We start from the raw sequence: 22123 nt of genomic DNA, 5'->3' as shown, positions 1-22123 counted from the left end.
CAGTTCCCCTGCTGTCTAAGGCACTTGAAAAAGTGAGGCAAGATGCAGTGTGTGGGCCAGGCAGTTGTGTGGCTTGGAACCGAACCTTCTGTAGTCTTCCATCACCCTACTGTTTCTGCGTAATAAAATCTTTGTGAAAACATTTGGATCGTACACCCTGAGCGCTGCCAGTCAGGCAGCATCCAGACTGTCAGAGTAAAGCATCTTCCATTAAAAGAAGCTGTTTTGGCTGTGGGTCAGAACGTTTTGGCATGCAGCAGGTCTTTTCCTGGATTTGCACATTTACATAGGAAACATTTGCTGTTCGGGTACAGCAGCCCTTTCCTTTAACATCAGCAGTTTCGGTAATGTTGGACCATTTTGTAGCTCTGAAACAATCTGGATATTCCGTCGGTCTCAGAAGTGTTGAATCATGCCACATGTCTGCGCTGGGAAGATTCCTGTGAGGCTTCCTTTATCATTTCTCACCCTGCTGATTTGGAAGCCCTTTGCCCTCAAGATGTGGGTTACAGCAGTAATGGGATTAAGGAATTTTTTTTGTTTTACCTCCCTGAGCCACGTGCAACCTCATCTTTCTGATCTCATGTATAAGAGGTGGTATGTGCTCAAAAAAAAATAAATAATAATAATAATTAGAAAAAGCATAGACATCTCAAAGAGTTTGGGTTCCTGTAGGCTTAGTAACTCTTCTGGCCTGGCTGGTTTTGGCCATTGCAGCAGCGTTAATTCTGCTTGCATGGGTAGAGCAGTGGGATCTGTAGTGTCTGTGTGCAGTCAGGATTCTGGTTTTCTCAATGCAGACCTCCCTGTACAGCATGAGTAATGACTGGAAGAAGACCCCTTAGGGACTTGTCAACAGCGCTGCAGGAAATACTTCTTTATATGGGTCACGATGCCATTTTGTTGGAGAATTCCTGCCTGTGCTTACCATTCAGTCTTAACTTGGTCCCTTTTGTTTGCGTGTGTTACTAACAAAGCCTTTACGTGATTATATGCTGTTTTCCCTCTTCCTCACTCAGTGCATAGGATCAGTGCAGCTGACCGAATGGGTAGCTGTTCAAAACTTACCTTCATTTGCTGTATAGCAGCACCCCATGCCTTAAAAAAAAATCATACATTATTAAAATCTGGATGTGGTTCCTCATAAGAATTCCTGTGACGTTCCTCTCTACAGTTTGAGTTGAGTAAACATGAATACGTGAAAAAGCTCAGCTTGGCGAGGGAGAACGGTATAGAGGAAGAAGGAATTGGAGACCCATTACGTTTCCTGCTTGTTTTTTGAGTTGTTTGAAATAATCATGGCCTAATTTAATAATAAAAAATAAAATAAAGTGTCCAGCCGTGAGTGAGTTAGTGTTGTCGGAAGGTCGAGGCAGCCTTCACAGTTCCTTCTTGCTTGGCCCACTGCTGGGGCTTGAGCTAACGGTGAGCGCGTCCATCCTCTGGGAGGTGGCTGCTGGAGGGAGGCGAGGTCAGGAGCGTTCTGCTGGGCATCATCAGTGGCAGGGGTTTGTTTTGTGTTTGCTGAACAAGTGTTTTGGTGTCTGTAGACCATTTCGCTCCATCTTTCACTGGCGTGTCTTCACTGCCTTTCTTCATCCTGTCTTCATCCCGTCTTATCTGCCTTTAATTCCTTTCCCCTGTTGGGTATCAGCAAGCAGTGCTGGTAGATGGGAGATTCTTCTGATTGTTGTTTTGGTGCAACGTTAGCCCCCAGTTTGCCAGAAGCAATTGGGCAGCATTCCTGGGTTTGAATTCCCTCGTTCTGTGCAAATACTGCGAGTCTGTTCCTGTAAGAGCTTGTGGCACTGAGAGCACACGTGGAACAAACCGGGCCTTGGCTGAAGGACACGGCCAAGCACTGGTTGGCATCTGCTTGGCTGGTGCAAACAGCAATGACCAGAAGCCGATAAACGTGACCATATGGATTTCCCTGGGGTAGTCAGAGACCACGGGAGTCCCCTGAGCAACTGTGCAGAGGTTCTGGAACTTGTAAGGAATTGCTTTTTTTTATTTTTTTAATGGTACCAGAGGAAGCATAGTTTGCTAGTTTGCTTTTCTTTAATGACTACAAGATTCTACTTGTTGCAGCTCACTGTGAGAAATGACTGAGGCAGATATCCGTCATAGGAAACTTGACCCAAACAGTTAGCAGTTCACAGATCTATGGGATGCCTTTTTTCAGCTGCAGGTAAGGGGAAGTGTTAGGTAACTTGCAGCGGACACGGGATGCTCTAAGTTGAGCGGTCAAAACTTCATAAAACGACAAGCATCGCAGGACAGAATCGGATTGCAGAGGTATTAGGCAGCTGTGTCTCTGAGCAGCATGTCTGTAGCAAAGTATACAAGGAAAATCCCTCGGGGAAATCCCTCGGGGTGTGATGGTTGTTAACACCAGTGTTAGAACTCCCTTACGGCTATGTCAGCACAATTGCAAGGAATCAAGTTACTGCTGCTTAGTGTAAAGTGCGGGTTACTGTCAGGCAAGCAAATCCTAAATAAAATCCATTAGTATAAAACACCATGAAGATGTTTTAAGCTAAGTAGTTTTACTTCCACGTGAGGTTGACCACCAGCACCTGCACAGCCCTGGGTCTCAGCTGACATGGTACTTTGCTAAGCTTCAGTAGCCTGCTTGTTTGCAGTTACCTGAACATGCTCTCATACCAAAGGACTTGTGTGAAATTTTTCACATGTTGTGCAGTGTCAAGTATGTTGAGTTTAGTGGATAAAATTACTGTCTCTTCCACATCTTAGGTTTTTTTTTTTTTTTTTTCAATCGGGATGCTGCCTGAATCAAGAGAAGAAGCACCTCAAACCCTTGCATGATGTTCTTATGATACATGCTGTACATTGTCACTTCAGCGTGATCCAGATGTTTTCAGTCTTTTTCTTGTGGTGAAGCTTGTCTGGCACTTCATGAAGGTTCAGGGTTGTCATCCTCTTTGTGACAGAGGATGCTGCAGATTACTTTAGGTTACTTCAGAATTCTTTTATCCTGGTTCTGGTTAATTGGCACTGGAGTCCCTGACCGCCTGTGGTTGGTGACGCTGCTCAGAAACTTTCGTGGTGTTTCTGTCTCTGGTGGATATCCTGCACCAGGGACTGCAGTGAGTGGTTCAGCATAAGTTTTCCCAGTATCTGCCAGCAGGTGAATTTTTACTTAATAGTTAATGAGAGTAGAAAAAATATTTTCTTTAGCTGCTGTGGCTGTGTTCAAAGGGCATGCAGAAGCCAGCATAATCAGTCGGTGAGATTGCTTAGAGCTAAGGGTTTTGAGCAGCTGGTTCCTAGGCAGCTTGGAGAAATCCTTGCGTAGCTATGAGCATTGAAACGATGTGTAGAAGGGTTGGTTAGTTTCACAAGTTTACTTTCAAGGCATGCTCTGGAAAATTCATTCAAATTCTGAAGACTAAAATTGCCAGCTGAGTGTGTGAGAAGCATTTCTACTTGGCAAGTGAGACTTTTTGCTGTATTTCTGTTTTCTTCCAGCTGGCAATCCTCTTGTTCAGCAAGGTGGACAGCCGCTGATCCTTACCCAGAACCCAGCCTCAGGTCTGGGCACAATGGTAACCCAGCCAGTATTGCGACCTGTACAGATCATGCAGAATGCCAATCACGTCACGAATTCTCCAGTGACCAGCCAGCCGATCTTCATAACGACCCAGGTGAGTGCCCTTGCAGCCCCACTCCTGCACGTTGGCATCTCTGAGAAGGAAGACCGAGTGTACCCGTCCCTGGGAGGCTGGCATAATCAGATGCCTGTTTCAGCTTGTCTTGTGCACCTTGCTGGATGCTACACTTGAGCTGAAATCTGGTGGGTTTGGGGTCTAATTGATGTAGCCTTAGCAATAGCCTTGTTTTTAAATATCGTGTGTGCTGTAGGTTGGTTTGTAGTCATTTCATAGTTGAGTCTCATTTGAAAAATGTGTCCACATTCTGCTCTTCAGCAAGTCTTACAGAGCCAGTACAGGTCTGATGGGACTTCATGCTGTTTTTCACTAGTAGCGTACTCCTGACTTACTGGTAGGGCCTGACTCCCAGCTGTAGGTGGGTCTGTCCACTCTGTGTGGATTTGACCTTGCTAAGTACTTACTACTTTGTTTTATTTTCCTGAAAAATGTGCAGGTGGTACTTACTGACTTCTTTGAGCATTTGCCTGGGGAAACACTCCTACAAAATAAGGGTGCATGTTTGCCAGAGCTCCTGCTTTTTAAAAAAATAAATAAATAAAAAAAACTTAGTATGTTGCAGCTGTTTATCATTAATGAAAAAGAAAATAGAGATTTCAAACAACAAAACAGATCACTTACCTATCTCAGGAAACCACTGCTGCTTCAAATATGGCCTTACAAATTGCTTAAGACCTGGGAGAGGTTTTCTGTAGGTGCTTAGGGAAGGAGAGGTTGAGAGTGGAGGCAGTGTCCCAGAACATTGTAGGAATGTGGCCCTACTGTTGGGTAAGGTGCTGGCTGAGAACAGCATGGCTTCATAGTTCAACTGATCCTGTAGGTGATAGTGGTAACAGGGGTTTGTTTGTTTGTTTTCTGAGGTAAATGTTTTTAGAGTAGAAAATTCAGATTGAATGTACTAGATATATATTTGTTATGTTAACAATTACTGTTTGAATGCAGGGTTTTCCTGTGAGGAATGTGCGGCCTGTGCAAAACACAATGAATCAAGTTGGAATTGTCCTGAATGTACAGCAAGGTCAAACAGTTAGACCCATCACCCTAGTCCCAGGTAAGGACTGAAATATGTGAAAACCACGTTAGTGTTGTCTGTCTTTACAGAGCACCAGGGATTTAAAAGAGTGTGTTTGAAATACAGATCTAGAAGCTCTAGAGAAGGGGATTTTCCAGCTCTGTAGCAGATGAGATTTGTTTGCATTTGTGGCTCCAATTCTGCTAGTCGTTTCCAGCTTAGAGTAGGCCCTTTGATCATAGTAAGAAACCACTTTGCAGAGTAGGGGACTTCCACCTGGAAGCAGTGCCTGCCTCACAGAGCTACACATAATCTAACCTCTTCAAAAAGGCTCCTTGGTTAACTTAATTCCAAAATCTTGGCCTGTAACCACCCCTCTTCCTTTCAGAATCTCCCCAAGCCATGATAGTGTTCCCCTACTGCCTGGAAAAGAAGCCTCACCTTGAAGATGATTTTTCTAACATTGCCTTCTGCTACCAGACCCTGTCATGCACCATCAACAAGATTAAGAATCCGTGTGTCACCATACACCTGCCTTATAACAAAGCAACCGTGCTTTGTCATGAGTCCTCTTTCAGTATCCCAAGAACGGATCTGTAAAACCTCATGTCATAAAATAATTTGTAACTATAGGCTCACCCTTGTTCTGTCATAAAAAGCTTTCCATGAGCTTCCCTTGGCCTAGAGACTAGTAAGAGCCCCATGAAAGTCAGCAGGATTTATGCATGTGAGCCTTTTAGAGAATTCCACCTAAAAATTGTAAATCTAATTTTTTACTCTGTCTGTATCCAAGATCAATTTCAGTCTGCTTGGGAAGGAAAATTAAGGTGCTGAACTCTTAAAACTCCCACTGAAATTCCTGGGAACTTGGGGGATTAAGCAGTGTTAGAAATTAGGTTGTACCCTGGGCAAGGAATGGAATTCGATTACTTGATCTACCTTGTTTGTTCATTTGTTTTTGAAGCCCCAGGTACCCAGTTTGTTAAACCAACAGTTGGCGTTCCTCAGGTGTTCTCTCAAATGGCCCAGGTGAGACCAGGTACAACCATGCCGGTCCGACCCACCACCAACACTTTCACTACGGTCATTCCGGCCACGCTTACCATCAGGAGCACAGTGCCACAGTCCCAGGCACAACAGCAAAGTAAGTCCACTCCCAGCACCTCCACAACTCCTACTTCAACGCAGCCAACAACACTGGGACAGTTAACTGTGCAGCAGCCAGGGCAGTCCAGTCAAGCTACTAACCCCAAATTAGGTAAGACTTGCCGTGGAAAAGCAAGGGGACTCAAGTGTATAACACTGTCTATAATTTGATCTTCAAACATATGGCTCAGTAGCTAAAATGCAGAAGTTGAGTCAGAACTCTTGGGTTCTATTTTTGCCTCCATCACTGACTCATGCTTCATCTCTCTTACAACCTGGAAAATGGTGATAATCCTTCCAGAGTGTCCAGTTTGGTTAGAGAACCAGGGTTTGCTTGTTTTGTAGAATGTTCTGAGACCATCAATTAGAAGTCCCCAAAAGTGAAAAAGACTATTTTTTAATCACTTAAGTTTTTGAAAGGTGAAGAGCACAAGCTGAAACTAACCACGTTGCTTTTTTAAAAAAAAATGTTGGCTGAATTCGTGAGTGAAATGATAGCTCAGTAATAGTGACAAACAATTTAAAAAGAAAAAAATCTGCACGCAGCAAGTAAGGTTATTTTTAGCTTTAAGTGGCCGTAATCACATACAGCTGCATTTAGAAAAGAAATACAAGTAACTTTTGTGACCATCAGTATCCTGTTTAGTTCATTGTAGGGCACGGCTCATGTCTCAGGGCACAGTTTGGAAGTTCTACTTTTCCAGTCTTGCCAACCTTTGCATTTCTGGATGGGAGAACTGGTGGTTTGTTCTTTGCTGAAGGTTAAAGGTAGAAGAGCATGAGACAAGGCATGCTAGGTGGGGACAGGTTTCAAAGAGTACATCAGATCTTACTGATTCCTTATTAGTGTTCCTCAGTTGTCCTTTCTCTTGGCAGTGAGTATTGCAAGTTTTGTGACTGTAAAGAGACCCGGAGTGACTGGCGAGAATAGCAACGAGGTTGCGAAGCTCGTGAATACTCTGAACACCATTCCTTCCTTAGGCCAGAGCCCTGGCCCCCTTGTGGTGTCCAACAGCAGCCCTGTGCATGGTTCCCAGAGATCTAGTGTTTCAGAGTCCTCGTCGTCATCGTCATCGTTAAAAGGTATGGTTTGCATACGAGCTGTCTTAACAAAGATGAGGGATTTAAACTGACGGATAGGAACAAACAAATGACTAAAGAAAGGAAGATCAGTTGAACTGTTTTATGTATTTTTAATTAGTCTAATTTTGAGACACTCGTTATAGCTACTGGGGGGTATATTTCAGCATACAGATTGACAGAAGTTTGCATACTTTCATTGTTTTCTGCCTCTCCAGTCTTTTTAGTAGTTAAAAGTGTAGCTCTTGAAACTATATTATTTCAGTATGTCAAAAAGGCTGACCTGAACCTAAAAAGTGTAAGGATTCTAAATTTTTTTGTTGTGTCTTTTTCTTTTCCTATTACAGTCAGTTCATCTCCTATTCCCACATTTGATTTGCAAGATGGTGGCAGGAAGGTCTGCCCAAGATGCGATGCTCAGTTTCGAGTCACTGAAGCTTTAAGAGGACATATGTGTGTAAGTAACTATCCTGAGATGAGCAGTTAATTGATAATTGTTCATGACTGGAGTGCAAGGAATAATTCTCCCTAGATTAGGTACTTCTGTGAAAAGGAAGAATACGGCTAGGAGAAAGTGAAAGGCAAAGGACAGGCCTAACAGCATCCCTCACCACAAGTAGGCAGGGCCCAATTTTATGTCCTGTTACAGCCAGGAGGTGCATTTGTTTTCCAGTTTTACTGACCAGTAAACAATCAGAAAACTGGATGTTGAATGTGCATTACTTCTTCCTTAAGAGTTTCCTGGAGTGCCTTTGGCTCTTCTTAGTTGATGGTTAGTTTTTGCCTGCCTACCTTTAATAGTATAAATAGTCCTTCCTAGATACTGTTTAATATACTTTTTTTTTTTTTCCTTTTAGTACTGCTGCCCTGAAATGGTTGAATTCCTCAAGAAAAGAAAATCTCTAGATTCTGAACCAAACATTCAATCTGCAAAGCCTCCATCTCCAGAAAAAACTACAGCTGTTGCTTCACCGCCCTCTTCCACTCCTATCCCTGCGCTGTCCCCACCTGCTAAAGCTCCAGAGCCAAGTGAAAACATAGTTGACTCATCCCAAAGTAAGCTTATTATGTTAGTAGATGATTTCTACTATGGCAGAGATGGTGGCAAAGTGAGTCAGCTACTGAACTTCCCCAAGGTTCCAACTTCCTTCAGGTGTCCACACTGCACCAAGAGGCTAAAGAACAACATAAGGTAAGAGGGATGCAAGGTGCCACAAAAACAGTCTGCAGTGTTCTGAATGCCTCAAATCTGCAGAAGTAAAAATGAATTCTGAGCATCAGTCTCTCAAGCATTACAAGTTTCCCATGCTGTAGGTTAAATCCAGAGCTACAGCAGTAGAGTTTGTCCACGATCACATACCTGTTTGGTGTCAGAAGTGCTCAAAAGCTGGTACTACACCCCACTGTACCACCAGATCTATTCTCTGTCTTTTTCAAGAGTTAAAGAATAGGAGGCTGCTGGATAGGAGGAGATCTTGTTTTTGATGGGAAGAGCAAGAAGGAAACAACACTGTTTTGGGCCACAGTTTAGTTTTATTACTTTAATCTTTTGTTCACATAAAAGTAATGATAAAATGGGCTTAAAAAATCTTCTGGTATAGCATTCATAGTGCTGTCAGGATTACAGGTGCAAAATGTTTGGATTTCTGTTGATGCACTTCCTATTCACTTCCATAAGATTTATGAATCACATGAAGCACCATGTTGAACTGGATCAGCAAAATGGAGAGGTGGATGTCCACACCATCTGTCAGCACTGTTACAGGCAGTTCTCCACTCCGTTTCAGCTGCAGTGTCACTTAGAGAATGTTCACAGTCCCTATGAGTCAACAAGTAAGTCGATTTTGCTTTTGTTGTTTGTTTAGGTTTAAGGGGGAGTTTGTCTTGGATTAATAGCAAATCTATTGAGAAAGGATGTACCCGTTCTGCCTTGCCCCCATGGAATGCCTGTAGGCCAGCAGAAAAGTCCACCTAAATTATATTTTTTCAAATTTATTATCAAAGAAACTTGTAACTTCTAGTGTATATTTTCACTTTGTTGTTGTTGTCCCTCAGCTGTTAACCTGCTTTTTCTTTCTTTTGCAGCAAAATGTAAGATTTGTGAATGGGCATTTGAGAGTGAACCAATGTTCCTACAGCACATGAAGGACACTCACAAGCCTGGGGAGATGCCCTATGTTTGTCAGGTATTAAAAGTGGTTAAAGAGATGGACTTCATAAATATGTACTAGTCAATAAGAAGGAATCTGGCACTTACTGGAGAAGTGTGTGGCTCATAGTGGTCCAAAATAGACTTGGTCCATGGGACAGTGCTGTGGAGCCCATTGCGTTTTTTTTCAGGTATGGTCTTAAAGAGAAGTCCAGTGGCTATTAGGGCAGCACAAGTATCTTGTTTGTCATCAGTTCCCAGCACTGTGAAGTTGGATCAGCTTGATAGACATTTGTTTAGTCCCAGTGGCATTCAGAGCCTAATATTTTTTTTCCTCCCAGGGCCTGCAGGCAAATTGCTGTGCCATAAAGAGGAGTTGTCACTCTGGAGGAGATGAGATGCTGCTGCTTGTGTGACACCTTTTCTTGTCACTCTGTTGTCATGAGATTTGTGCTTGCATCGATTCTGAACATGTCATCTCCACCCAGAGGTCCTAACACTGTCCCTCCGAAAAAACAGAGAAGAAACTTCTAAAATATGTTATGTTAACACAGATTATGTTCCAAATTCTGCATTTTACATAGACCCTGAAAAAAATATAACATATTTGAACTGCTTTGCATTAACTGTCTCTCCCATTTTTTTTCTTGGATCTGAATTTTGAATTGTTATTCCTTTCTCTTTATATGAGTAGTTTCAATCTGTTTCTCCAAACTGCTCTGAGTATGCACTGCTTGATTTAGTATCTTAAAGTTGGAATAAGCCAGCAAGTTCTTTGGAACCTGGTTCCTAAATTCCATAGCTAAGTGTCTTTGGGGATCTGGATGTTGCCATTAAGATCTCCATATTGCAGTGGTGGATGTGAGATAGATTGTGAGATAGATGAGTAGAGATACTTTGTTACCTCACTGATCGTTTCTGTCCACTCCTATAGGTCTGCCAGTATCGTTCATCTCTCTATTCTGAAGTGGATAGCCACTTCCGAATGATCCATGAAGACACGCGGCACCTGCTCTGTCCTTACTGTCTTAAAGTCTTTAAGAATGGCAATGCTTTCCAACAGCATTTCATGAGGCATCAGGTACTATGTCTGCCTTTGTTTACAGCAGTTCATTTTCCACAGGGATTCATAGTTAAGCATGTGATTAGTTGAGCATTTGCTTGGGGAGGAAAAAGAAAAGAAAGAACTTGGTTGAAAGAAGAGTTTTAGTAGATGCTAGTAGTAGTCACTCCGTAACAAATGCAATTTGCATGCTGTCATTCCAGACTTTTCATAGGGATTGTGGTGAAGAGGCATTGCTCCCTTAGGAGTAGCACAGATTGATTTTACTTAACAGAAAAAAAACATGTTTTGCTAGACTGTGTTTGCTTCATGAGATGATTAACCAATAGTAGGCTCTATGTTCACTTGGGTTTTATTTTTTTTTTATTTTATTTTCAGGGAATAAATAAATAATGCTGTATGCACACAAATGAAAATAATTTTGATAGCTAAGTATTCTGTTTCCATGTATGTTGGCCATATCGACAACATACTTTATAAAGGTATAACTAAAGCATATTTTCAGAATATAGAAATGCAGCACGCTTACCAAGTGCCTGAATTGATTTGCCCCAGAGTCCTTCATTGATTTACAGGAGAGGCAAGGCAAGTTTTGAAGGAATGTTTCCCTCATGTACTGCTTTGCTAGCATGCCTTACTTTGGCTTAGACAAGCTGGGTAAGACTTTTGTTCCATGGCACTTCCAGTTCTGGCGTCTGTGCAGAGCCTGATGATTTTAATTTTAAAAAGGGGGGGGGGCGGGGGGAATGTTGCGAGGGAGACCATTCAGATACTAAAAACGTGGGGCTGGCTATGGTTTCAAGGAGGAAATAGTGTTGGTGTTCTTTTTTTTTTTTTTTTTTTTTTTTTTAAAAAAAAAAAATTCTGTGTTGTGACTTCTGTTTCTCTAAAATGGAATGTATTTAATTTGCATTTGCTTTAGAAGAAGAGTGTTTATCATTGCAACAAGTGTAGACTCCAATTCCTGTTTGCCAAGGATAAAATTGAACACAAGCTGCAGCATCACAAAACTTTCCGAAAGCCCAAACAATTAGAAGGATTGAAACCTGGAACCAAGGTAAGAAATCCAGATTAACAGCAGGCATCGATCCTGGTTTCTCAGGAAATACCCACAGCATCTTCACTGACATGTTTTTACTAAGTGATGCAAAAGTGATGTTTGCCTCATCTACATCACGTAAATCACATTTGCTGGGACAGAAAACACTTCTGGCCACATTGTACACGTGCAGTTAATCTGATACTTCAGAGGAACTTCATAGTGAGAGAGAGGAGCTGAAAGTGGCACACCAGAGATTAAGCTCTCCTAACTAAGGCTTCTGCAAGTGAAGGTACCCGAACTAGAACTACTTGTCTTGGATGCCTTCTGTAGTTGTTAAGAAAAAAACAGGCACTTCTGGGGCTCAAGTCACGTGTCCTTGGTCTAGGCTGCTAGTGACCTGGGTGGGACGGGTTGTCTCTTCTTCTGAGAGACTTCTTCAAACAGAGGAGCTTGAATTGGGATAGATCACTTTTGCCCTTGTGTTTTTAAGAGGTATGGCTCTGTTTTTTGCAGGTTACAATCAGGGCATCCAGAGGACAGCCACGGACAGTGCCGATATCTTCAAATGACATGTCACAGGGCACTGGACAGGACACCACTCAGCTGTCATCGTCTACAGATCCCCAGCCCATCTTCCTGTACCCACCTGTCCAGAGGAACGTCCAGAAGAGAGCAGTCAAAAAAATGTCAGAGCTTTTGGCTAAATTTCAAATTAAAAATATTTTAAAGGAAATGTAGTCACTTCTGTTATGCCACAGTGATGAGGTAGCCTGACCTTGTCTTAACAGTTGCCAAGGAAATGTTATGCTAGGAGAACCTAGCTTCCCACAAAACCAGGGTTAAATCATGCTATGAAACTGTGAAATGTAGAATTAGCTGGGCATTTTGATAGAGATAATGGGATTTCATCACCATAAGAGCTATCTGCCTATGCTGTGTCCTGCCGTCTTGCAACCTTTTATTTTTATTTTATTTGTATTTGTTATCCACTCTTATATTGTGTTTCCTGGCTACAGCAAGTGTGAAATGTTTAGGGTGCAAGATCAGACTAATTTGACTGCAGGCTTTTGGAAGTTTGAGTGTGTCGTTAACTTTGTCTTGACATTTGTTATAACTCCAAGATACCTGTCCAGCCGCTGACAGGAATACCTCTCTTACCTTCAGGAGCGTCCTGGGGAGGCAGACTTGCCTGGAGTGCAGCTTCGAAATCCCTGACTTCCCAAACCACTTTCCTACCTACGTTCACTGTTCGCAGTGCCGTTACAGCACTTGCTGCTCCCGAGCTTATGCCAACCACATGATCAAGTACGTGTGACTCTTTGCTGCCATTCCCCCTGCCTGAATGTTGTAGCATCCCTATGACTGCTGTTCTGTAAGAAAGGAGTATCGTGACATTTTAGTTCACTGTGGTGGTCTGTAAGACGTGTATTCTGTGTCAGCACAGACACGGGTGTTAGCTTGGAAATGAGGTGGGAAAACTGAGTGCAAGAAATGAAAGATTCATTCCAAAGTGAGTAGTGTGGCTAGTGGCAAGTGTACTGCGTGCAGCTGCAGAGAATTGCAATTATTCAGTGCTCTGTGATTTCTTGCAAAGTTCTCAGAGTAAAATTAAAAATGAAATTTAAAAATATTAAATAATAATAATAATAATAAAACTCATGCCGTGCTTTTACAAGCCTGCAGTCTGTACAGGACCACAGATAGACCACAGAACAGGATGGTAGAACAGTTGCTAGAAAATCTAGTCATTTCTAAATGCTATTGAAGAGTGTTTATTTATTTATTCAGATACGGAATTTTCAATTCCTTGAATACAAGTCTGGCAGACAAAATGTTGTTATTAAAACCAGAATTGAGTCTATCCTTGTAAATATTCTTTATTGTATATGGTTTTATAGCGCTTCAAATACCTGGAATAATTCTGACATTTAATAAACTCTGTTTTCTTACAGCAACCACGTTCCCCGGAAGAGTCCAAAATACTTGGCTTTGTTTAAAAACTATACTGCCTGGTAATGGAAAACTTGTCATCTTACTTTAATCATCTGGGAATCTAATGTGCATTCACTTTCTGATCTTCCAGTTCTGTTCTTTTCTTTCATGATCAACTTCTGAAGAAGTGCTACTTAATGTTCACAAATGTATATTGAAAATGGATTGAACTGACGGCAACTACTGTTGCCTGAAACTCCCATTGCTTTCTAGTGTTTTAGGGAAGGGGCACTGCCTGTATGCACTGGTGTGACATTTTTTTTCTAAGTGTTATGAGGGGATGAACCTATTTTCGTGTCTAATACTGATGCTAAGCTCGCTCTTTTATTTTTGTTGTTGTTTTCCAGTGGTGTAAAGCTGTCCTGTTCCTCCTGTCTCTTTGTAACATCTGAGGGTGATGCAATGGCCAAACATCTGGTCTTCAATCCATCACATGAGTTTAGTAATATTATTTTCCGAGGTAAGAGCTGGAAAGGAAATAGAAAAGTTAAAATAATTATTGAAGGATATACTACATCAGTTCATGGAGACTGAACCAAATACAGCTGTGTGTAGCAATTGGCTGAGCACTTACTGCCTCTTGAGTTTTAGTAAAATGTGATGTTGGGGACCTTCTGAATGCGTCTTAATTGTTATGGAGATTGAGAGTTAAGCTTCAAGTGAGTGCACTCTGCCTGGAGCTCAGCTGTGTAAGGAGATTCTCAGGAGATCTTCCCAGGGAGAGACAATGCAGAGGGCTTCAGTCAGCTCTTCTGTTTCTCTGAGACATCATTGTACCTCCATGACACCAAGGGGCTTTAAGCAGCTGCTGATACTGGGATATGAATAGGGCCTAAAGCTGTCGTTCCAGCCATTTGTTGTGAATTACCAAAATTTGCAAAACTTAAGGACACCGCCTGCAGGGATCTGGCCAAAGTGGAGCTTTCCTAACCAAACCCCTTGTGTTATTTCAAATGGATGTGGGGTTTTGCTGTTTGTCTTTAATGGCTGCTGGTGAGCGTTGCTCTGCACTGTTGAGCAGTTTTCACTTCCTGGGTTTGGACGTGGCTGTATTTAAGCGCAAGTCCTCTTTGGAGGGGGTGGTGGTTGAATGGAAGGGGGAATATTGGCTGCTCTTACAGCAGACTGGGATGCTGCAGGGATACTGAGCCTCATCTCTGCACCAGGACTTGTTTGCTTTCATTGACTTCTCGTTTGTTTGCAAAGTTACAAATGTTTTTGTTTTTGTTTTATAACAGGGCCTTCTTGGATATCACATTCCAGGTAAACTGTTTGTAAACTCTGCCATCATCTGTTTCAGTTTGTGGGTTGCTTGTTTGCTTTCCCTCAGCAGTTTCATTTTCTTGGTTTTAAGAAAGTTCTGTGTTCTCTCCCTTCAAGGCACGTTCAGCCCCAGGACAAAAGCATGAAGAATACATGCTCTGCCTATTCCCCAAGTAAAGCTGCTACTGTGAAAACGAAGTCTATGTTACCTGCGAAAGATGACCTGGAGCCTGAGCTGGCACCAGCAGCCTACAACAGGCCTCTGGTCTGCCAGGAAGAAGAGTGCTTAAATATTGATGCTCAAGAAGATGAGCAGCCAACAAAGGAGCCTGAACCTGCAAGCAAAAAGGAGCAGCTGTCAGTAAAGAAGCTGCGAGTCGTACTGTTTGCTTTGTGCTGCAACACTGAACAGGCAGCAGAGCACTTCCGAAATCCTCAGAGGCGGATCAAGCGCTGGCTACGGAGGTTTCAAGCTTTCCAAGAAGAGAACTTGGCATCCCTGTCAGAGGGCAAGTACCTCAGCTTGGAGGCTGAGGAGAAGCTTGCGGAATGGGTCCTCACGCAGAGAGAGCAGCAGCTGCCTGTAAACGAGGAGACTCTCTTCCAGAAAGCCACCAAGATTGGCCGATCCCTCGAAGGTGGCTTCAAGATCTCGTACGAGTGGGCCGTGAGGTTCATGCTGCGGCACCACCTCAGCACGCACACTCGGAGGGCGGTGGCTCACCCGCTCCCCAAAGACGTGGAGGACAACGCCAGCTGCTTCATCGAGTTCGTGCAGCGGCAAATCCACACTCAAGACCTGCCTCTCTCCATGATTGCGGCCATCGATGAAATCTCGCTCTTCCTCGACGTGGAGGTGCTGAGCAGCGACGACAGGAAGGAGAATGCTCTGCAGACGGTGGGAACGGGGGACCCCTGGTGCGACGTTGTTCTCACGATCCTCGCCGATGGAAGCGTTCTCCCAACGCTGGTCTTCTACAGGGGCCACGTCCAGCAGCCTGCCAACGTGCCAGAATCGATCATGTTGGAAGCAAAGGAGAACGGATACAGTGACGACGAAGTCATGGAGTTGTGGGCGACCAGAGTGTGGCAGAAGCACACGGAGTGTCAGAACAGCAAGGGCATGCTTGTGCTGGATTGTCACCGAACGCACCTATCAGAAGAAGTACTTTCCTTGCTGAGTGCCTCCAGCACTCTGCCGGCTGTTGTCCCTGCTGGCTGCAGCTCCAAAATCCAACCTCTAGATGTTTGTATAAAAAGGACTGTGAAAAATTTCTTGCATAAAAAGTGGAAAGAGCAAGCCAAGGAGATGGCGGACTCCACGTGCGATTCGGACATTCTTCTCCAGCTGGTTTTATGCTGGCTGGCAGAGGTCCTGGAAGTCATTAGTGACTCTCCTGAACTTGTGCAGCAGTCCTTCCTGGTGGCCAGCGTGCTGCCAGGTCCGGACGGCACGGCCAACTCACCCACACGCAATGCCGACATGCAGGAGGAGCTGATCGCCTCTCTGGAGGAGCAGCTGAAGCTGAACGGTGAGCAGCAGCAGCAGGCAGCGACCGAGGTCCAGGATCGGACCCAGGCCGAGGAATCTGCCGACCCAGAAATCCTCCATCAGCTCTTCGAAGGGGAAAGTGAGACTGAATCGTTTTATGGCTTTGAAGATGCTGATTTGGATCTGATGGAAATCTGAGCACTGATCTGCGAATCGTGATCCAGAAAGGGTTATTTTTTAAATAAATGTTGGATGAGACCATTACACTTCCCTGTGGATTTGTGGGTTTAGGAAATTTGTAGGCGATCACTCAGATAAATAGCCATTTATGCTGTTCATTTATAAGTTTTGTGCTTTTTTAAAAGAAAAATCACTGTGTTGGTATTTTCTGAAGATATATTGTGGGTGAATATTTTTGCGTTTTCTTTACCTCACTGTATCATAGTTTTCTGTTTTTATTGTGCAGAAATGTTTTGAATTATACATTGTCAATGTGACCATTTCTAAAGAAAGGAAAAAATATGTAGCTAATGAACCAGTATATAAACCTTTTTGGTTGTCTTAACACAGATTTTTTTTTTTAACACTTGACCCAGAGATTTAGGTTTCTGTGGTAAATTTAGATATGAATGATTGCTTTAATGTGTGAACCTCCTATAATTGGCTATTAAGATTTGGTTTGGGTTTGGTTTTTTCTTTTTTTTTTTTTTTTTTTTCCTTTAAAGAAGACTAATTATTTTGCTTGTGAATTTGGACATGGGGTAAACACACAAGCAAATGAATTTTGCCTGTTCAATGCCAGCAATGGTTCTTGGGAGCCACAATACCTTGAACGGGGGCTGAAGTGAGACGTGCAGTTAGGGAGTCAGGTGCAGTGCCACAACCCTGCGGGTTTGAGCTGACTTTGGCACTGCGATGGTTCCTTTCCTCCAGCCGGGAAACCATCCGACACCCACCTTGCTCCAAAGAGTTACTGACAGAGGGTACACGATGGGAGAGGAAAGTCAAGCCTGTCTTGATCTTCCTGTACAGTAGATGGGAGTCAAATCTGTATGGACCATGAAGCGTTGACCTTTTAACTACTAGTAGTTAATAAACCTGCTTTAACCAGTGGCATCAGACACTACGTTCCTTAGAATTAGAAATCTGATTTAATGAAACAAACTGTGACGTGCACAAAAAGAAGACGTTTGTTTTTATTTTTCACTGCCAGCTTAAATTTTTCTACAATTTGCATGTTTGAGGGTTTTTTAATTGTATGTATTATGGTATAAACGGAAAGCATTTTGACATACAGAATTCAGAAGCACCTGCACCTTTCTGTTTCCATAGAGGTTTTGTGAACCTTCCCTATTACCTAAGGAAAGCAGGAAGCAGCATGTGCAGACCTGTAAATGGTTCATCTTTAAAATGTACATAAGTGGAACATTTAATAAAACCAGGGAAATGGATTTATAAACATGTGTTTTTATTATGAAGAACTATTTAACTCTTGTGCTATCGTAATGCTTAATGTAAAGTGCATAAAGAATTCTCTGAGGAGTGCAGGAGCGCGAGGCTGGCATGTGAGCTGTACTTCAGAGCTGGGGCCAGGTCGCGGGCTGGGTTCCCTCCCTGTTCTTTTGAAGGGGACAGAGTTGTTCAGCATGTCCTGAGGATACCCAGAGATGGGATAGTAATTAAATGTGTTTACATGTCATTAACACTTGAGGCAGACTTCTGCCCAATTTACATTTCTGCAGACCCTACTTGCCCTTTAACTATACAGTAGGTTAAACAGAACAACCTACTTTCCTGATTTTTTTTTTAATAAAACTCTGAAAAATCATTAATAAAATACTGAATGAAGATTTTACTGCATTTTATTCTTTTTTTGGGGGGATTGCCCACTGTCTCAAGTGAGAGCTTAATGGTTCAAGTTATTTATCTTAGGTAGTAATAAATACCAGTCTTAAGTACCTTTATGAATAATCACAAGGCTAAGAAATGCTGAATTGGGTAGGAAAGCACATGTAACACCATTTTGTTACTATCCTCCTGTAGCACCAGCTGAATGGGAACCAGCAGGGGCTTTGCAGGAGGCACTGCAGCCCTGCCTGCATGCAGCCTGCTGTGGGATCATCAACTGCCTTTGGTTTTCAGAGCCCTTGTATCCCTGGATCTGCTGTCAGCAGGCAGAGCTGTAGGAACGCAGGTGGATCTTAATTACTCTGACCATTAAGCTTAGACACTAAAGCAACTGAAGTCAACCCTCCTTTCATTTTTTTCCCTCTGTGCTTTGAACTGAAGCCTTTAAGAGTTGCTGAATGCTTGAGAGTGCCTAGGATAAGCAAAATGCGGGCATCTGTGAAAAGGTGTTCGTAAAATGGCCTGGTATGTTGCACCTTAGAGGTATTACCTTCTTATATCTTAAAACTGCTCCGTGAGCTAAAGTGCTACAGCTGGGGTTGGAGTTAACACAGCAGTCAAACGCGTGCTCGTAGTGGGATGAGAGCAGCGTAGGAACCTCTGAAATTGCAATCTAAGGCTGGAAATGCTGCTGTATCCTTGTGGTTCCACTTTCATTTTGTTCAACCCCTCGCAACGCTGCTCAGCACGCTGGCAGAGCTGTGACCAGGTGGCTGCAGCATGCAGGGTAACGCCTGCTGCCTGGCAGACCCATTTCCTTCCAACTAAGCAGGACCCATCCCATTTCTTGACTCATTGTTGGCAAATACTTTCCTTACAGAAGGCATCCTTAAAGACATGTTTTCATTCTGTTCACAGGTGGCTTTTATAAGTTGACTGAGGCTTTTTACCTGTCCAGAATTCTTGGACGTCTGGATTACAAGTGAGAGCAGGAGAAACATGTTGCGTGCTGCACGTTAAGTCTAGGTCACTGAAATACCCCACACGATTGAAGTGTGTTACATATTCAGTTATGGATGTCATAGTCCAGTAGATTTTTATTAGGGCAAACTGTAATGGGATAATTGGGTTCAGTACTACTACCTTGCACCTCAGAAACCTTTACTAAAACAGAAGTGGAAAAAGCATTGTCAGCTCTAGCAGAGATGAGATCGTAGGTGCTAATTAGAGGTGGTTAAGGAGTACTTTGACCCACACTCACACACACAAGCGCTATCTGAGAAAGGGACTGCCAAGTCAGATACAGGAGGAAGAGGAGCATGTATGTGGGTTTAATGCAGTACAGTACCTACCAGAACCCCACTGGAGCAAAGAGCAAAACCACTTTTTTTTCCTGGAGAAGGGCAACAAAAAGGACTTGCAGCACTCTGCAGCCTTCTCAAAACATGGCAGTGTTGTAGAATTTAGAACCTTGCACCTCCGAGTGATTCCTGAAGTGCTGTGGCTTCTCACTTCCTGAAGGTAATATTCTTGGAGCATCCCACAAATTCTTAACCATAGCACAAAACATAGAAGCTTGTCTTAACAGGTTTATTTAATTTCCTAAAGAAATCAGAACTTCAAAAGGAGTAGCTGATTTACAGCGTAGATGGAGGACGATAACACGGACACAGCAGCCGGAAGTAGCTCTTGGGGGGGGTCATTCAAAACCACTGCAAGAAAACATTTTTATACGGTCAGGATATTACACAACAGGGATGCAGTTAACAGCTGTGCTACCAAAATCAGAGCATTTTTACCTCTTATAAGGTGCCCTCAGGCTTTTGCTGGACTGACAGCTTCCAGACTAAGAGCTCAAAGTACACGTAGTCCTAAAAGTATTACCTGACAAGATTTGCTATGTCCCAGTTGGCTTCCAGGGTCAGGGGTCCTTCCACCTCCACGCCTTTTTCCGTTGCAATAGCAATTTCATACTAAGGAAGAAAACATGGAAAGCTTCCAATAAAGCCTGACTTCCATACTTGGATTTGATTGGCCCTATAAAAGCTCTAATCAGTAAGTGTCACTAATAACAGCTGTTTAAACAAATTTGCTTTAACATGGCTTTGTATTTAATAATGTTTTACTTTTTCCTTGGTGAGCAAGTTGAGAGAGTTCACAGTGCTAGGAGGTAGAAATGGTCACAAAGCTAAAAGATTGCAGCCTCTGGATGCTGCTACTGTGGTGATGGGAGAAGCAGCAGCATCCAGGCCAGCCAGAGAGAAGCAGCACTCAGGATAAAACCACTCTTCTGAGGCTGGAGATGAGGCAAGACTCACTTTGCAGAGCACAGGTCTGTTAACAGATTTTTCAACGTGCCTCATCTCTGCCAACTCAAGTGTTACTGTGAGGTTTGCTGAGAATCAGAGGCAGAACAACTGCAAATGCTGCAGTGAGCTGGGTTGACTGGCCTCTGGAACGTCAGCCTGAGGCACACCGCAGCTCTCCAAGCAGGGCACACCGCAGTACCACACTTACTCTGTTGAACGATCGAGCGTCTCTGTAATACAAAATCTTCATACAACGCTCGATCAAGCTCCGGGCTTCCTCCTTTGTTAGTATGGGTTTCTTCTCCAAGACTTCTCTCATCAAAGGCTGAAAGAAAGTAATAAAAACCAGTATCTCAACAGCTCAGTCACACAGCACCAAGTTTGCTTCAGCAGCTGAGCGCACACACTGTTCCTGCTTACAAATGCTCACCTGAGCTAGGAATGCTCCATAACCCGTAGCAAGTGTAGGGGCTTCGTAGGCCACGCCAAGCATGTCCACGTAACCTAGGAAGCTGAAGGGACAGAGCAGTTAGTGCAGAACTCCTTGCATAGGCAGAGCTGCATCACTTTGGGGAAGGACTCAGCTTTTGAGCAGCTACATCCAGCTCAGAGCAGAAACCAGCAAAGCAGATGCCCTCTCGCTGTGAAAGCAGGACTCCTGCTGGAAGTCCACTGCGTACTTCCCTTTCTGGAGAAGCCCTCAGCTACAATCCCATCTAACAAGCAGGGCAAGCAAGAACTGTGCTGGTGGGGCTCCCTCCTGAAGCACGCACTGTCCTGCGCCATGAGGAACAGTCCCAGGGCAGGACACACGGTAACCGTTCCCTGTTCCGTGTCACCGCTCCTCACCTACCTCTCGCCATTGTAGTAGCCTCCGATGACAACAGTGTTCCACAGGGGATTTATCTTGGACCTCCGGTTGTACATGACTCTCGTCAGCCAGGAGTGAATGGCTTTGGGGCTGTAGCTGTGACCATCTCCCAGCAGCTCCTCATCAATTCTAATTCAGAGAGAAGTTTCACCCAACTAAGGAAAGCTGGAAACCACCTGGACACGAGCAGCAGCCCACCTCCTGCTGCGCCACGGGCAGCGCGGGGGATCCTCACGCAAAACCACAGCGCTCAGCAGAGAACTGGGAAGGGACACCTGTACCGGGGGGACCGCGAGCTTGGCAAAGGAGGAGCCTGAGCTCGGTTTTGTCCCTGCTCAGCGCACACCCCTCACCGCACCTCAGCGCTCGGAGAGCTGGCAGCGCTCGGCGTTACCCGCGGCACGGCCGGGGCTCGGCCCACTTACACCATCTGGTCGATGATCTGCGCCAGGTACTGGAAGTCGGCGTAGTCCCCGGAGGCGCCCAGCACGGTGCTGTCGTTCACCCGCAGCAGCCGGGAGATGTTCCGGAAGCGGGCGAGGGAGCCGTAGGAGCCCATCATGTCCGCGGCCAGCATCACGCCGCCCTCGAACTTCACGCCCAGCACCGAGGTTCCCGTCACCATCGGCGTCCTGCGGGCCCCGGCGTCAGCGGCACCGGGGGGGGGGGGGGGAGGGGGCCGCTCCCCAAACGCCCCCAGCCCCCAACTGCCCCCAGCCCCCGTCCCGGTGCCCCCCGCCCCGCACTCACGTGGTCCTGGTGAGGGGCTGGATGCCCGCGGCGGTGCCGTGGCTGTAGGCCTGCCCCGGAGCCGGGCCCCCGGCCCAGAACGGCGGCGGCGCCCGCGCTCCCCCGGCCTCCATCTTAGTCACGGTGCGGCCCGCGCTGCGCACGCGCGCCGGAAGAGCGGCCGCTGCCGGCCGCCGTAGGCCCAGGCGAAGCGGCGCGGCGCCATCTTGAGAGTGGCCCCGGCCGGAAGAGGGAAGGGAGGGCCGGGCGCCATCTTGTGTGTGGCGGAACTCGCCAGTGCCCGGTTACGCGGCACGAATCGCCCGTCGCGGGCCCCTTGCCACCAGATGACTCTCGGGGACGGGCACCCGAGCGTTAAAACCCCGGCTCTGCTCCTCCCGCCCTTGCCGAGCCGCCCCACCGCTCCCAGCCGCC

General features: G+C 44.8%; 2 protein-coding genes across 6 annotated transcripts in view; one reads left to right on the top strand and one right to left on the bottom strand.

Moving 5' to 3' along the window:
• Positions 1 to 16609, top strand: part of POGZ (pogo transposable element derived with ZNF domain) — a 31941-nt gene extending 15332 nt beyond the window's left edge. For 3 of the 5 annotated variants that reach the window (XM_032204490.1, XM_032204488.1, XM_032204492.1), the window contains 16 exons: positions 3493 to 3668; positions 4635 to 4743; positions 5669 to 5962; positions 6727 to 6933; positions 7278 to 7387; positions 7788 to 8122; positions 8609 to 8763; positions 9016 to 9116; positions 10014 to 10160; positions 11065 to 11199; positions 11698 to 11870; positions 12349 to 12489; positions 13137 to 13196; positions 13524 to 13636; positions 14415 to 14439; positions 14557 to 16609. In XM_032204490.1, the coding sequence (XP_032060381.1) occupies positions 3493 to 3668; positions 4635 to 4743; positions 5669 to 5962; positions 6727 to 6933; positions 7278 to 7387; positions 7788 to 8122; positions 8609 to 8763; positions 9016 to 9116; positions 10014 to 10160; positions 11065 to 11199; positions 11698 to 11870; positions 12349 to 12489; positions 13137 to 13196; positions 13524 to 13636; positions 14415 to 14439; positions 14557 to 16129 (3854 nt within the window). In that variant the 3' untranslated portion in view covers positions 16130 to 16609. The remainder of the gene's footprint in view (positions 1 to 3492; positions 3669 to 4634; positions 4744 to 5668; positions 5963 to 6726; positions 6934 to 7277; positions 7388 to 7787; positions 8123 to 8608; positions 8764 to 9015; positions 9117 to 10013; positions 10161 to 11064; positions 11200 to 11697; positions 11871 to 12348; positions 12490 to 13136; positions 13197 to 13523; positions 13637 to 14414; positions 14440 to 14556) is intronic. The other 2 variants (XM_032204491.1, XM_032204489.1) reach the window with 2 other exon arrangements.
• A 2240-nt stretch (positions 16610 to 18849) lies between these two features.
• PSMB4 (proteasome 20S subunit beta 4) lies at positions 18850 to 21833 on the bottom strand. Its single transcript, XM_032204629.1, has 7 exons — positions 21710 to 21833; positions 21385 to 21591; positions 20942 to 21088; positions 20519 to 20600; positions 20297 to 20413; positions 19664 to 19752; positions 18850 to 19491 (listed from the first exon to the last, which is right to left on the bottom strand). The coding sequence occupies exons 1-7, from the start codon at positions 21820 to 21822 to the stop codon at positions 19479 to 19481; spliced, it is 768 nt and encodes a 255-aa protein (XP_032060520.1). The 5' UTR covers positions 21823 to 21833; the 3' UTR covers positions 18850 to 19478.
• Between the last annotated feature and the right edge of the window lie 290 nt (positions 21834 to 22123).

Source organism: Aythya fuligula, chromosome 28, assembly GCF_009819795.1.
Source record: "Aythya fuligula isolate bAytFul2 chromosome 28, bAytFul2.pri, whole genome shotgun sequence".
NCBI classification, from domain to species: domain Eukaryota; kingdom Metazoa; phylum Chordata; class Aves; order Anseriformes; family Anatidae; genus Aythya; species Aythya fuligula.
The sequence above is the reverse complement of the archived record's forward strand: the minus strand, read 5'-3'. Positions and strand labels throughout refer to the sequence as shown.

Coding starts and splice junctions, on each gene's coding strand:
- PSMB4 (XM_032204629.1), bottom strand. CDS start 21,822: ATGGAGGCCGGGGGAGCGCGGGCGCCGCCGCCGTTCTGGGCCGGGGGC. Junction 21,089..21,384: donor CAGATCATCGACCAGATGGT/GTAAGTGGGCCG, acceptor TCTCTGAATTAG/AATTGATGAGGAGCTGCTGG. Junction 19,753..20,296: donor ACGCTCGATCGTTCAACAGA/GTAAGTGTGGTA, acceptor TTTCTTCCTTAG/TATGAAATTGCTATTGCAAC.